At 38.3% G+C, this 15,930-nt stretch overlaps 1 protein-coding gene across 1 annotated transcript in view; it reads left to right on the forward strand.

Moving 5' to 3' along the window:
• Nucleotides 1–15,930, forward strand: part of kcnb1 (potassium voltage-gated channel, Shab-related subfamily, member 1) — a 37,048-nt gene that overhangs the window by 1,763 nt on the left and 19,355 nt on the right. The window contains exon 2 of the mRNA XM_044350214.1: nt 1,073–1,727. Within this exon, the coding sequence (XP_044206149.1) occupies nt 1,152–1,727 (576 nt within the window). The 5' untranslated portion in view covers nt 1,073–1,151. The remainder of the gene's footprint in view (nt 1–1,072; nt 1,728–15,930) is intronic.

Genomic DNA, 15,930 nt, shown 5'->3' on the forward strand with positions numbered 1-15,930 from the left:
TTTTGTTATTAAGACTAGTATTCTAATAAAAGAACACTTATTTATAAAGGAGATGTCTCTAAATAATAAGTCAGAGCCAGTTGGTTTTAAAGTTTTGCTTGAAAGTTGTATTCATGTACTGTATATATTGACAGGGAGTTATATACAGGCATACCTGTTTTAGTTGAACTCCTGAATTAGAAATGTATGCTTTTGCTGACTGTTAGCAGGTGTGAGTCATCTCAAGAACACATATTTAAGGGTATAGTTATTGTTGACTCAGGAAAGAATTACAAAAGTAGATCAAATTTGATAGTACTACAGATACTTTGATAACAGCAATTTATATCCAGAGATAATAAATCATTCATCAGTCCCTTAATTTTCCTGCCCTGAAGCCCTTTAAAATTGTGATTTTCAACTCTTCAGGATTCTGCTGTTTCATATTGGAACAACACTGTAGATGGTGTGATAACAGTTATCAGTAAAATACCCTGAAATAATTATAGTAAAACAGTTTATTTGTCTCTATTTTGCTGCCCTGGAGCCCTTTAAACAATTGATTTTCAAGTCTGGTCTTCAAGACCCTGCAGTTCCTTGCTGGTTTTTAATAATCGATTCAGCAACTAGCACAAGAGACCAGGAAGCACCAGAATTGGAAAACGTTGCTAAACCAATGGGTTTCCAACCTTTCTGGTTTGTGATACCTTGCAATGAAGCAATATTTTCTTGTAACCCATCGTCACAGCCATGTCCTTTATTTGGACGTGAGCTTTGGGCAGGTTCAACCAAAGAGTGATTTTGCCTTTTTGGATTGGCTCATTTGAGGGATTTTTAGAGACATGAAGAGGTGAAAGCATCCAGTATTTTATAGGAAAATGACAAAAAATAAAGAAAAAATGGGAAAAGTCTGCTTGTTTGTGTAACAGAAATATTTTTATTTGCTTGCCTAAATCCTCTTGTGAATTCCTCCAACTTATCTTGGGACTCCTGGGATCCAAACCACAAGCTATTAACACCACATTAGTTCAGAGTCTTGTGCCTAATTGTAGAATACTAATGATTTCTTTGTTTTGTTTTTGGACTTCTTTAGACACAATAATGAAAGTAAACGGGACCAACTGTAGTCCATAGCCCTGGATATTCACCTGCTTCCTCATCTTAAAGTCATCATGGAGAAATCCTTGGCAGAGTTCAATAAAGCCAGCTCCCGGTCAACGTCATCGCTTCCACCAGAGCCGGTGGACATCATTCGCAGCAAGTCATGTTTCCGCAGAGTCAGGTTGAATGTTGGGGGCCTCCCACATGAAGTCTTGTGGCGAACGTTAGATAGGCTACCACGAACACGTTTGGGAAAGTTAAGAGATTGCAACACCCATGAATCTCTGATGGAGGTGTGCGATGATTATAACCTTGAGGAGAATGAGTACTTTTTCGACCGACACCCAGGGGCGTTCACATCAATTCTGAACTTTTACCGCACAGGTAAGCTGCACATGATGGAAGAAATGTGCGCCCTGTCGTTCAGTCAAGAACTTGACTATTGGGGCATCGACGAAATCTACCTGGAGTCGTGTTGCCAGGCGAGGTACCACCAGAAAAAGGAGCAAATGAATGAGGAGCTCAAAAGAGAGGCAGATAACTTGAAAGACAGAGAAGGAGAAGAGTTTGACAACACTTGCTGCGCTGAAAAGCGAAAGAAACTTTGGGACCTCCTGGAAAAGCCAAGCTCGTCTGTTGCAGCAAAGGTAACTGTCATTGGATATTGGTTATAAGAGTGTGATTCGTTACCTCTAGCATGACGGTGACATGTACAGGCCTGCACATAGATTCACAAAATACACATACACAGAATCATGCAAACTGTGACATATTGTTGTGTGGTATGAACACAATCCTGATGTAAACTAAGTGCCTTCGGCTGTGTGTGGCATTTTAAAATGACCTAATGTGCGATGTTGTGGTTTTCAGACCATTTAGGCTTTATTATAGCATAACGATACTCAAACACAAGACCACAACCTTTATCTGACTGTGGACTGCTAAGTGTTCCTTGTGAGAAACATGGGCAACTGAACATAGATAATTGCACTTTCCATAACTTACAGAACGCCACTGAAGATGCACTTTGTTCTTTTCAGACCCAATAACACATTAGAGGACATTAAAGGACATTTACAGTAGCTTTTGCTGTTTACTTACTGTACATTAAGATTGGAACACAAAATAAAACGTGACAATCATAGAGAAAGTCAGTGGATGGGATTTATCAGTGTGGGATTTGAATGTTAGCCATTATCATTTTTCAAGAACCAGAAAAAGGTGCAAAAGTTACCGTAACAGCCAGATGAGTTTGGTAACAGTGAAAGGGGCTCCTTGGATTGCATTATTGTTGCAATAATCTTTAAAACATAACATAGAGTTCATTATCTCTATCTCCTGTAATGCTCTTATTACCAAACTTGTTACAAAAGTCCATAGCTGTCATCATTATCTCACCTTTACAAAATAATAGCTTTGTCTGTTTTTCACTCCAGACCCATCACACACAGAAAAATACAACTTCAGATAACTTCAGATGTACAAAAGCACATGAATCCAGAAATGCATATATTATGTCACACAGGTCCAATAAATTCTTTAAACATCACTTAGCTTAAAACATGAAATATATTTGACTCCTGAAGTAATATTCCCTGCATTCTATCAGTTGTTTGTTTGTGACAAACCCGCCCCATATCGCCCTAGGCCAATTGAATTTGAGATATTCTGCAGGAGGCTGTGATATTGAATTATATCTTTATGCACATAAATGAGTCAGAAATGACTGAGGATTGTTTGAATCATTCAGATAAATCTATGCTTGGGAGGAGCACTTTTTGATCAATCGAAGATGGTTTTGACAAGCTATTACCATTCGTATTTTAATAAACAACTGAAGTGAGAGAGGAATGTTAGAGACTAGAAGCTAGAGAAAGATTAGATAGTAACTGTGGAGTTAGCTCAAGTCATTTATTAGTAAGAGAAAGCATACTACTCTTGCAATTTATTAGAGTGGAATATAGGAAAAAGAATTGTGACAGCATATAGCTGCTAGATTTAAAAACCCACATGGTTGCGTTTAACATTATGCACTACCTGGTTGAATGAGCATGTAACCCTGCATTTTGGTTGTAGCGGCTGTGTGTTAAATGCCCCCAGTCATAATTTAATGTTGAGGTTCTCACTCTTCTGCAAATTATTTCCTTATCTGAAGGCCACGTTCTATTTTGCTGACTTTTATCAGCTGTGCTCACCTTTAGTCCATGCAAAACGACAGAGTTGGCCCTTCAGCAGGCCTTTCAGAGAGCTACACGTGCGACTGCAACCTGGGAGACCATAGTGGTGTTAAACACGAGCGGCCTTTGATCACCCTCTTCTATGCTGGATTGGCGGGATCAAAGAGGACACTGTCTCTTTCCACCACTGCTCATAACATTTTAAAGGCAGCACAATGCCTTGTTTGGCTTGCAGCGATCGTCGTATAGGAAATGGAAATGAAACTATTAGCAGTTTGTGCTGGATGATGCTTTGCGGTGAGGGATTGGTGAGAGCTGTCAGTGCCTCCCACAAACAGACTGAGATGAGTGCTGTGAGTCTGTCAGTGAAATGCCTTCTTCATGGGAATCAAAGGGAGGTAAAAATCAATGTTTATTGTGTTAAACCTAAGAAAGTGCTGTTGCCTACAAAAAGAAGATGACCACTCCGAGTTTACTATGCGTCTGCAATTTATCAAAATATCACCAGAGATTAGTTTTGATGTACTTAACCAAGATGGGTACTCCTAACTTGGAATAATGTCACAGCAAATTGCATATGCAGATTGTTCCCAGCAAATCTATAGCGCTCAATAGCCACCAATTAACGGGTGGATGCAGCGCTTACTATTAAAAAGTGTTTAGCCGTGCTGTAAATTCACATCAGCTGTTGGTCTGGCAGTCATATGCCTAGAGCAGAGGATGGCATGCCAGAAGAAAGAGCAACCTCAACACAGCAAGAGGAAGACTTTATCAATTCCTAATTAACTTAAAAGGGCAATGTAAAGCCACAGACCAAAATACTAAAAGCATTGATAGGGGTTGATGTATTGTCTTTGTTGTTTTTTTTAATAAGCTGGAACAAATTGTGGGTTTGTTGAGCGGTTGAGCTTCAACCACAAACTGTCCTAGTGTTAGCTTATCAGCTGTACTCTCCTATCCTGGGTCAGAGATGTAAATGTATGTGTAACAGCCCATAAACAGATGGTGGATGTTAGAGACAAGCACAAAACAAATGGTTACCAAGCAACAAAAGTACAATTTTATCATCATTGAAGGACTGGGTACTGAACATTAGAGTAGGTCTATTTGTGTTTCTGTGTGTGTGTGTGTGTGTGTGTGTGTGTGTGTGTGTGTGTGTGTGTGTGTGATCGCACTTCTGCTTAGTTCCTGTATTTTAATGTCTGCACCAAGCAACACATGAAAGCGAGTAGCAGCTGCAATATTTTGTTGGAAAAAGCCAGTGTTGCTGTCTGTGTTCTTTCTGCTCTGCTGTCCTTCCTGTCTTTCTTTTCCCTTACTGGCTCATATCTCTGCTTCCTTCCTCCCCATCTTCAGGCTCCTCCACTATACCTCCGACTAAATGTCAGGGAAATGTCACATTAATTATTCTCCAGGAGACTCCAGGCCCAATTTGAAGCTCCCCTCTCCTCTGTTTACATTCTTTGTGAGCCACAGTATTGTCTGCCTCTTGCTCAAATCAGATTTGAGTCACCATAAAATAGGATTGTGTCTGACCGCTGGCAAAGCAACGGCTAACAGTCAGATCGGCGCCAAGAAAAGCCTTTTTTCACCTACAGTAGCATTTATGTAACGTCATCACAGATTTGGGTGGTTTCTGTCATTAGTAATACCAGATAATACCAGGACTGTTAGACATAACCAGATTAGGATGCTGAGTATATCATTAATAAGCAAATATTCCTTCTTTATACTGTCAATCACAATCAAAGCATTCATTTAAAAAGTAGTGACGTCAATATAAATCTTTTTCTCCTTTTGTAGCCTACAGCATAAGATGAGATTTTGATTGACATTAAATTAGGAATTTTATGTAATAGCAGGGGCTTCATCCAAAAATATTTCCCTCTCCAAAGCCGAACATGAATGTTGAATGTGAAACATTCTTGTCCTACATGCATCCAAAAAATGAAGAATTACCAATTCCCGCTCTGTCAGTGGGTATTGTGCATCAGATGGCAGGGAGCAAATTCCAGTTATGCTCCTCTCATGTCACACTTAAGATTACATATAAATGTGGTTTGGCTTTATTTCTATCAGTCTGCTGCAGAATTGAAGACATGAAGTAACTAGACTAATCTATCACTATTCCTATCACTAAATCTATCACTATTTCTGACAGCTGAAAAGTCACAGCCAGTCAAATGGATGATGATGTATACAAGGAGGCCATATGAACACCTGCCAAAAATGCTGTGTTGCAATTCAGTGGCTGGATCATCAATTAAGTCTGCATTTCTAGACTGAGTATGTAATAAAAGGCCAACAACACATGTCCCACAAATGTCTATTATGGATACAGTTTTCTTTTGCCTGAATTTGGATACGTGTATCCTTTGCCATTTTTAGCATTCCGTAATACATTGTGCAGAGGTCGGAGCATTCAGGAAATCCTCATCGACTCACATTTCTGGGAGGCTAGATGACCTCATTTGAGGAGGAAGCACAGGTTCATCCTGTGGAAGATCCAGTCCTGATCGTTTTTTAATAGCTTGAAGTCAGGTTTTAGAGCTTGTCAAGGTCGCCAATAACTTTCTTTTGATAGCTAATAGAGGTGACATTGTAATGGTTTTGTTAGATTAGAGTGCTGCTCTAATCTAACAAAAAACATGATTTGTCTCTCCAATATCCTACACCAACATCTCAAGGATACTGCTTTAAAACAGACCTCTATTGTCTATTGACCCCTCTGTTGTGATAGTAGAAGCATGTATCTCTTCATGTAAGTAAGTTTAATTGCGGTGTTCCCCAAGGGTCCGTTCTCGGTGCCCTTTTATTTTCAATTTACATCAGTCAGGTGATATGAAGGCATGACATCCGTTCTGTTGCTGTGTGGATAACACATTTATATGCTCCATATATGTAATCCAACAGATCTAGTAGTCTTATCTTCTTGTCTGCCTTAATAACATTAAACGCTAATGATGATTACCAAAATTTCTCAAAATTTTGATGATAATGAAGCTAAGCTGCTAATCAAAGTACTGAGCAGACTGCTAGAAAAGATCAAGTGAAGAACATTGCCCAGTCATATTTTTTCTTAACTCAAGAAAATCTGTGGTCATTTTTGTCTCCTGCTCCTGCTTACATAAAACCGCACATTTCCCGCCTGCTGACTACTGTGATGCACTTTTTGCTGGCATCAGTCAGAACTCCCTCCAAATTTCTCTGCAATCAGCTCATTCAATTAGAGGATATCTTGTGTACTAATTTAAAACATTTTGTCATGAGTAGCATTAAGAGAATGCTCATGGGGTCAACGAAACAGGGCTCATCCTCTGGGGAGAGTTTATGTGTTAAAGGAAATGTTATGACAATCTGTTTTTTATATTTTAATATTTTGTGTATGTAAGTGGAAATTTTGGCCTTTGGCACTAGAGAAAAGGGGTCACTGCTTATGAATCAATATTCATGGAAATCCAGCCAAGCACTTTGTAGTTCTCTTGCTCAAGACGTGTTGGATGGACCAACTGAGTGAACAACATTACCATCGTTAACAATCTATAATAGTCATGCACCATATTTTGTTAACTCTGTATAAGAACAAAGGGGATTGTTGTTAAAGGGAATTTTTTTTTACTTCTGACGACAATTCTGGTCACTTTCATACAGATTTTATACAGCATTATATGCTTTATATTTGCTAGTTTAGTGCTACAGGATAAGATATAGACTTGGTTTCATTGTGGACAATGATGTGATGTGAAAGCATTAACGACCAACATTATACAGACCATTGCCAGTTACTAAAATAAAATAAAACACAGTTAAAAATGATACAACATGTTTTGTGTTTGACACACATTGCATATTCTATAAAGAGTATAAATATATTGGTAATCTCTAAACAAGGTCCTCATAACAATGGCAGAGCACACTGGTGATTCAACCCCTTTGTCAAATTTGCTATCATCCATCTACATTAGTGGAGTTGATGCTTGGGCTGAAGGTGCTTCTCTTTTATTGTGACCATTATATCTTTAGTATGTGTCTCTGAGGTAGCTACAGGATTTATCGTCTTGTAAACTCTTTCCGTCCTACATGTTACAAAGACCACAGACAGACAGAGCAGTAATACAGAGAGTATCGAGTATCTCTCCGGCAGGAAGCTGCAGAATGACTGTGCGGTACAAATTTGTGCTTGATAGTGGATTAAGGGGAAATGACATATCAGTGTTTCCCAGGTTATTTGTCCCTTTTCTGGGTCTGTGTGGTGCAGAGATATAAGCTGGGATCATGTGTACTCAGAGATTGAGTGTCCCAGCGATTGCTTTCATACGGGTTACTCTCTCTGCCTGTCACAGTGTCTCCACATCAACAGCAGTGCCTCTGACTGGTTATGTCTCTTCTAACATACCCCGAAGTTAGATTCAAATACAGCTATAAAAACTCTGCTGCAACCTCTGAAGGTTAAAGTGAAATGAACTCAAGAACCTCAAGCTATTTTGTCCATATTTCAGTTTTTTGCTGTAGTGTGCTAAAGGTGTGGATTTATGGACAGTTAAGAGCTGTGCTATTGATTAACAGCTCTGACCTATGACCGATTTTGTTGTCACAATCAAGAGAGCACAAGCAAATATACACGCACACCTATACTTGCATGGTACTCAGTTTTTAACCAAGTGAACCACCATCCCTGGGGTTTATAATGGAGTCTTATGATTATGTTAAATCACCCTGTTTAAAAATAACTCACTGTCACTACTTTCTCTCTCTCTACCCCCCTTTTCTACACACACACACATACACACAGCTAGCCCAGTCAAACAGACTGAACACCTCAGGAGATTAAGGCTGGCATTATGACTAAAACGTTCTTTACATAAACGTAATTAATGGTGTAACTTATATTACTACTTTATGTGCCAAAAATGTATTCATGAAGAATTGACAGTAAAATACCTAACAGAGCCTACACACCTGCACATTCAAAGGTTTGAGAGCCAAAGCGTTGGACCCGAGCTGCTGTTTTTAGACTTAGACTTAATAGTGAAGCTTATGACAAAACTCTAAGTCATGGCAGTGGATTTTACCGAATTGACAGACCATATTATTTAACAAAGTTTCATAGATTTCATAACAGAATTTTTTTTTTCATTGAACTTTTTCAATGTGTCAAACAAAGTTGTGAGCCATAGAGTGACTTTGGCCAGATGGATGGTGGAACATTGAGGATTTGTGTGTCTGCTCAGCAAGGGCGTAGGTTTGGTTTTAACATTGGTAGGGACATTTTTTTGTCATATGACCAAATACATAGTAGTGTGTAAACATGCTATCTATGTCATACACACACATGCACATGCACACATTCTGTAAAATATTTGCTTCATTTCATAAGTAGCTATTTGCTAACCTGCCAAAACATGACTTGTATCATATGGATTTTCTATGCATTTGAAAAGATATTTTACTGTTTATTTTATTGGTGTACATCTTAAACTAAAGTGAATTCAAATTATATTAATTTAAATAAAAATAAAATTGACATGATAGATTTATTGTAATAATTTTACTAGAGAATACAGTAAATAAAAATAACCAGAAAGGAATGTGCTACAGTGTTTTAACCAACAAATGAAAATCAATAAACTGTGTGTACAGATGCAACCTGATGCACTTTGAATCTTCCTAATACCACTTACATGAAACACTGGAATTAAACACTGTTCACAGCTACATGTCATGTTAAGTCTACACAAAACAAACAATCACAGGTAGGAACAGAAACCAGAAATACATTTCAGAAAGTATTCTGGCATCACTTGATGGATGTGTACCAGTATATAACCTAAATCTACCATTAAAGTACCAGACCATACAACAAGCACTATAGACATATAAGCAACACAACAAACAGAACACAAAAACAACATTTTACTTATTTTCAATAAATTAGTAGGCTACTGTACAAAATCTCCTGATTTCTCCGACACTGCTTGTACTCCAGTGCTCAGCTTGTGTCCTCTTTTATGTAAAAGAACCAAACACATGTCTTCGCCTCTCATTTACTGACACAAATTGCTGACAAACAACTCTGAGGTCAGTGGCATCAAGTTTTTCTTGATGGACATGACACACTGCAATGTTAAGACACATTTGTGAGATTGTTGACCTGAGCCAAGTTTTCAGTCTCCTAAGTTCACTGAAACTTCTTTCAGCCTCAGCTGAGGCCACAGGGATAACCAACAGCAGCCTAACAAGAGTTTGAACCTCATCAAACAAACCTGTAACCTCAAGAGGCATTGTTTTTGGGATATCTGCAGCTTCACAGCTGGACTTGTACTTGTTCACTGAGATGAACATGGATACTTGGACTTAGAGATTCTCTTTGTTAAGCTCTGGGTATTGACAGCCAACATCGTTCATTTCCCCAGTGAGGACAACATTCTCTAATTGTACAAGACTTGCATATCTGCCTGAATAAACCATTATTTGAACTGCATATCCGCAGTATCTAACACCTTGTAATATTCAGCCCTGTAATATTCTTCTGGTGATTTTGGCCTTACACTGAGCTGCTCCACCAGTGTATCTTTTTGGGGGCTGTTTTTGGTGAGGGATTTGTATAGCCCCATATCCAAGGAGTGCACCACAGACGATGCCTTGTCAAACACTCTCTAAAAGTGTTCCTCATTCCTTTTAGTTTGCAGAGTGGAGTTCACATATTCTGCTGCAGCCTGCATGCCTGCAGTGGTCTGTGTTTTCTTCTGCAGCAACTTGTTTAAGCATTCTAGCTCCCCAATTACCCCTGATGCTAGAAATAGACCAAGGACAGTTTTCCCTTTCTATCTGTTCTGTCTGAACCACAACGGGCCATTTCCCCCAAACTCAAAAACACACTCTAATACTGACCAGACTGAGAACAACAGTAACAGCCTTCTCCCAAACCATCCACCTGGTTGGACACAGAGGTTTCAGTTCTCTGGTTTTGTTTGTCCCTCAAATACTGCTTTGAATTTTCCTGACTGGTTACTGAGAGTTCCCAGCTCATGAATGCACTGTTCATGAGTCACAAATCAAAGGAGATGCACTGCAAGCATGTTATGTGATGAGGTTTACACAGTGTGCACCACAGTGCACATAAAGCTGCTTTCTCTTCAACATTGCCTGTGCTGCTGTGTACTTCCCAGACATATTGGCTGCACCATAGGTTTGACCATGCAATCCAGATGTGGGAAGGTTAAACCTCAAAAGGACATCAATGGCTATTTCTGCAATCTCTGCTCCAGTTGTTCCAAGTGCCTCATATAGTACAAGCCAATAAAGACTTCCTGGGAAACAAGGTTGTGGTCTATGTATCTAAGGCACACTGACAATTGCTTTTTTCCTTCTGTATCTTGAGTTCCATTAATTATTATTGAATATTGACAAACTGGCTGAGACCTGATGCTTGCTGCTGTGCCTCTAAAAAAATGTCCATGTCATTGTAGCTGACCTGATTCTACCTTGCCTTTGGATCAATCTGACCCTCACTGTTTGCCTCTTAGATGTGAAGCAAAAACAATAAATGTTTGTTTTGTATCTACAAATACATTAAATACATGACCATTTACAATATTTTACTACTGCCCTTGGGTCAATTTGGGTAAAAAAACAGAGCTTTAATGTACAAAAGCTTCAACACAAAGTGTCTAATTTTGAACTCAAAATCTCATGCAAAATGAAAACAACTGATCATCACAAGAAGTAATGTATCATGCATCAGGTTTATCAGAGCATCATTAAATTATTGTTTCATTGTTGAATAAATTGTTAATCATTTTTGCCTTTTAAAATTAAGTGGTTTTAAGTTATGCTGACAGCAACAAGTAATTATATTTAAAACAGAATATGGACTGGTCATTTCTGGAGTCATTATGAAGGAATAGCGACATGGAAAACTGTGCAACCTACATATTTTAAATGCTGTAGGGTAAGATTTTTTTCTGAAAACTTTTCTTTATTAAATAAACTGTATTGATTTGATGATGACGATGTCATCAGGAGTCTGACTTAAAATAAGTCTTACATTCATACAAGGCAAAATGGTGATTGTCAATGTCACTGCATATTTATTTTAATGTTTTATACTTTGTATGCGAACCGAAGTTTGAGTTTAATACATAAGATTAAAAAATAAATTTGGTCTCTGTATTACAATGCAATCACAAAATAGTGTGATAGAGTAAATGTGTAGCATTACCACCTCTATGTATGTCTAAGAGAAGTAATAAATCTTATCTCTAAGCCAGCAATTCCCAATCAGGGGTACTTGTATTCCTGGGGGTACTTCTGCTGTTGCCAGGGGGTACGTGGAGAGATTGTAGAGTAGCTCAACTAATTTGAAAAATTTGAATTAATGATTTGATTAAAAAATACATCTGCATATTAAGTCTGTTATAACAATTAATTTAGGTGTTATTGCAATTGAGAGTGTGTGAAAACTAGTTAGCAAGCGAGCAGAGGAGATGAAATGGATAAACAGAATATAGATAAATGGTTGGAACATTCAGCTTTTGCCGCTCCAACTGAACTAAACATTGACAGTTCAGTTGTATGAAAAGATTGTAGCATCAAATATTATATCCACTTTTATATGATTAATAATTAAATAACATCCAGTTTGAAATGAATTCAAATGAACACATTTGGAACATAAATGGTGGTGTTGATGAACAGGTACTTGAGTTCATCTGACTGGGCTGTGGGGGTGCATCTTACAAAAAAGGTAGGGAATCACTCCTCTAAGCTGCTGTTAGACTTCACCTGAGTCCCGAGTTTGATTGTGTTCCCTGCAGATCATGCAATGATAAGTTGATGTATGAATTAGACAATCTAAATCTCCTTAATTACTTTTATAGTATATACCACTATGGTATACTATTTAATAGTAGCTTCAATGTCAAGTTCAAGTCTGTTGATTTAGACCACTGAAGAGTTTTATGCTGCTAATACAATGGTGAATTTGTGACAGAGCAACAGCAAAGGCTCAAACATTAACCCATGTTAAAAACATCTCAGAAACTTACAGTAGGTAGTATGTATTCTGTAATCACCTTATGAATTCACAACCAGACATTTCACTTTGGCGTCAGGGCTCACCTGAGAGCCTGCAGTCCCACCTGCCTGTGTATCCTCTGTGGGGCTGCCGCCTGGATTTTCCTGATATAATGATGCATGGAATTCACATATAATCTAATTAGTTGGGCATCCTGCGAATACTTGCATATAAATAATGTCTATGATTAAATAATGACCCATTCAATAGTGACTTAACATATGATCCACTAATGAAAAGGGAGAGGGGGAGGGATGGCGACATTATGTTACACATTATGGCTGCACAAGAATATACTGTCAAACATTAACGTTGTTCACTAAGATTTGATTACAGAATATTCTCGAAATAACAGTCTGATGAAAAATACCCGAGGGCATCTGTCAGGATGGGTCGAGATGCTAAACACGATGTAAATCTGTCGCAACAGGCTAAAAGCTGTTGTAATTTTCAGTGTAGAACTGTTTATATGTCACTTTAAGTTTTAATATTTTTTCAGGCAAAAAAGTAACCATTTAGATTTCCAAGGTTTTCAGTTTATCCAAATAACGCCTATTTGGAAATTTGCTCCGATGTTTTTTGTAACCATAGAGTATGCACACCAGAGACTTCTGGCTAATTTCTGGTTTTCTCCGCAAACTTGAATGGAGAGAAAATAATTTATTTGTGCGGCTCTTCTAGACTTTCCAAATGTTATTGTACTGAATGGATCAAATTCTGATGGTGAAACAAGTCATTTCGTGGGGGTTGTGTGACGCTCAAAACAATTTATCCACTGTTTTACAGCCACAACAGTAGTGACGGAGTAGGCTACGGTGGAGGCTATGTAAGCACGTTTCGACAGTGTTTGTGTAATTACTCTACTGCCAGAAAGGGGAGACAAAAGTTCTGCACTGCATGTTTAAAACGAGCAAACTAACATGTACTGCAATGCCTAAAATTGAAATATAAAGGGAATTGACAGGTGTAAGTTATATCCAGCGAACACTATATTTTATTTAATTCTATGATGTTTAAATTGTTTAAAATAACATTACCAACAACTTAAAATTGACTATGGTTCATTCATCTTACACAGATGCTAGCTTTTACCTCCACCATGCTGAAGTCATGGCTGAAGCCTTGGGTATTGCTAGCAAACAAGATGTAGTACATACAGAGCAGGTTGCCAGATCATCTGGTCAAGTATCCACCGTAACCTGCTCATGTCAGTCAGCATAAAATAGCCGTTTGTAGAAAACACACAAACCTGGCAACTCACATAGACCTTGCAGGTTGCCATTATATTGTTTGAGATAGCTAAAAATGTTGGTAGGGACAATTCAGTAACTCCTTAACTTTGGCAGGGACATGTCCCTACTGTCTATGCCCAAATCTACACCCATGCCGCTGAGTAATTATGATCATGATCTTATAATGCAGCGAGATGGCTCCCTTCCTCATCCTGCATTCTCATTGCCAAATTAATTTGCATATTACTGCCAAACAGTTTGGAGTACCAAAACTATGTTTATCAGCCATGATAAAGGCATCCTGGATGCCTCTCCTCACATATGGTGAAGATTGTATCAACTTTGTGGGAGAAAAACAAAAATATACTCAGCCAAGTTACTTTGGTGACAAGTTTTTGGATTATATATCTCAATCCATGGAGTTTGAAATCTCCAGTAATATTTGTTTGGCCACATGGGGGCAGTGGAACACGCTGTAAACACAACATTAACATATCAACTTTTCTCGTAGGTATGGTTAGCAAACAGTGGCCTGTTTATACATGCAGCAGACACAGAGCAACATTAGCATTCACTGGAAGTTGTGTTTCTGGTGACTTGACAAATGTATGTCCGATATTAACTCTTCAATGGAGAGTGAATGTTGGACTTAAAATATTCGACCCTTTGGCTTAACTGTGCTCACCTGGTAGCCGCTAACTTTGTCTGGTCTGATTTGGTGCTGAGCAGGTAATGTACAGTGGGTTTGTCAGATTTTTTTTCACTACAAACAGCTGCCAGCTACGGTAGAAAACGATGCTAATGAAAGTGGTGAGATGTGAACCAAAACTGTAAAGTTTTGGGCCATAAAACCGAAACAATGTGCTGAAAGATTGGGGAACTGTAGACTTATGAGATCATTTTTCTGTGGATTTGTCACTATGAGTGACTGTTTTCACATTATAGGTAGTCAATTGTTCCACTAATCAATATATAAAATATTGATTAATGCAGCTTTAAAGCTATCTATACAGTACAGTTTCATGTTCATACAGTTGTATTAACCCAATTATTGAAATGCTAGCAGGTGTGGACTGGTCAGCTGTTGTCTTTGTCTATAGAACTTGTTGATTTTGGTCTGATAGTTTGCTGTTAGAATCTTTGGTAGCTTTGAAATGTTTAAATAGTTTTTTCAAACAAGAAAACACTCAGTAGAGTGCAGATGTCCACTAAGGCCTGATAATCTCCCTGCTTAGCTGTTACTGTCACAGTCAACAGTTTGCTGTGTAGATTAAACAATATAGTTTTTTTTTTTTTTTTAGAGAAGCAGAAGTTTGGCCTGATGGTGACAGTGTGAGAATGGTGGTAGCGTTCTCAGTATTAGTGGATTTCTCCCTGTTGGGAGCATGGATGTGCATCACAAACATTTTGCGTCAGGTCAGGAGATACACTCATTAGAAAGTCGAATGTCTGATGGTGATAGTGTGGGAAAGGGATAGTTTATAGTGAATAAAGGGAACGCCACACGGGGTCTCCAAAATTGATGTGTCTTCTTCTTAAGAGAGTGAATATTCATGGAAAAAATTCATGCTGATTCAGTCACACATAAACAAACAAACAAATGGATGAACCGAGGTTATTACATAACCACCCTGGTGATGGTAATTATCACCTGATGTGATGAGGGTGCATGCCATTATGACCAAAGATAGAAAGATCAAGCCACAGTGTAAATTATGATTATCAATATTATGCTTTCCAGTTATATATTTCCACTATTTTATTACTGTAATATTATTGGTTAATGTTGGACAGGGGGGTTTTGGGAAAAATTGGGGAGTATTTAGTTGCTGTTGGGACATTGCGCTGCATGTTTTAATGCTCATTCACTGTTAATGTGCAGCGGTCTGAGAGTGTAGCGGTTGAGTCGTGTTTGCGAGAATTTTACAAGTCATGTCATGCATTTTGTAGTGGATGGCTCAGGATTTGTTGTCATCTGAGCTTTTCAGGCTTGCAGTGAGGCCCCGCCTTGATATGTCTCACTGCTGCAGAATAGGTTTTGTAAAGACAGTTCGTTTTGCTCTATTTACTATTGCTGAATATTTTTCAGTGGACATGTTCTGCCTGTATAGTGAGTAAAACTGCTATACCTAAAAGCTGTCTTATAAATTACATGACAGCGGTTATCAGAGAAACAATCTTGAAGCTAATGCAAACTTCATAGTTCTAGGAAGGACAGGAAAGAATACTAAATCTGAATACATCCTCGTTCCATAGAAATGGCTTTGAGGTTGTATAATGGATGGGAGGTGGTCATGAATCGTGCATTGCCACTGCAAAGCTAGACAGCTCCTTTGTTCATTCAATTTGGAGTTGAGCTGTAATG

Source organism: Thunnus albacares, chromosome 4 (genome assembly GCF_914725855.1).
Source record: "Thunnus albacares chromosome 4, fThuAlb1.1, whole genome shotgun sequence".
Taxonomy (NCBI): domain Eukaryota; kingdom Metazoa; phylum Chordata; class Actinopteri; order Scombriformes; family Scombridae; genus Thunnus; species Thunnus albacares.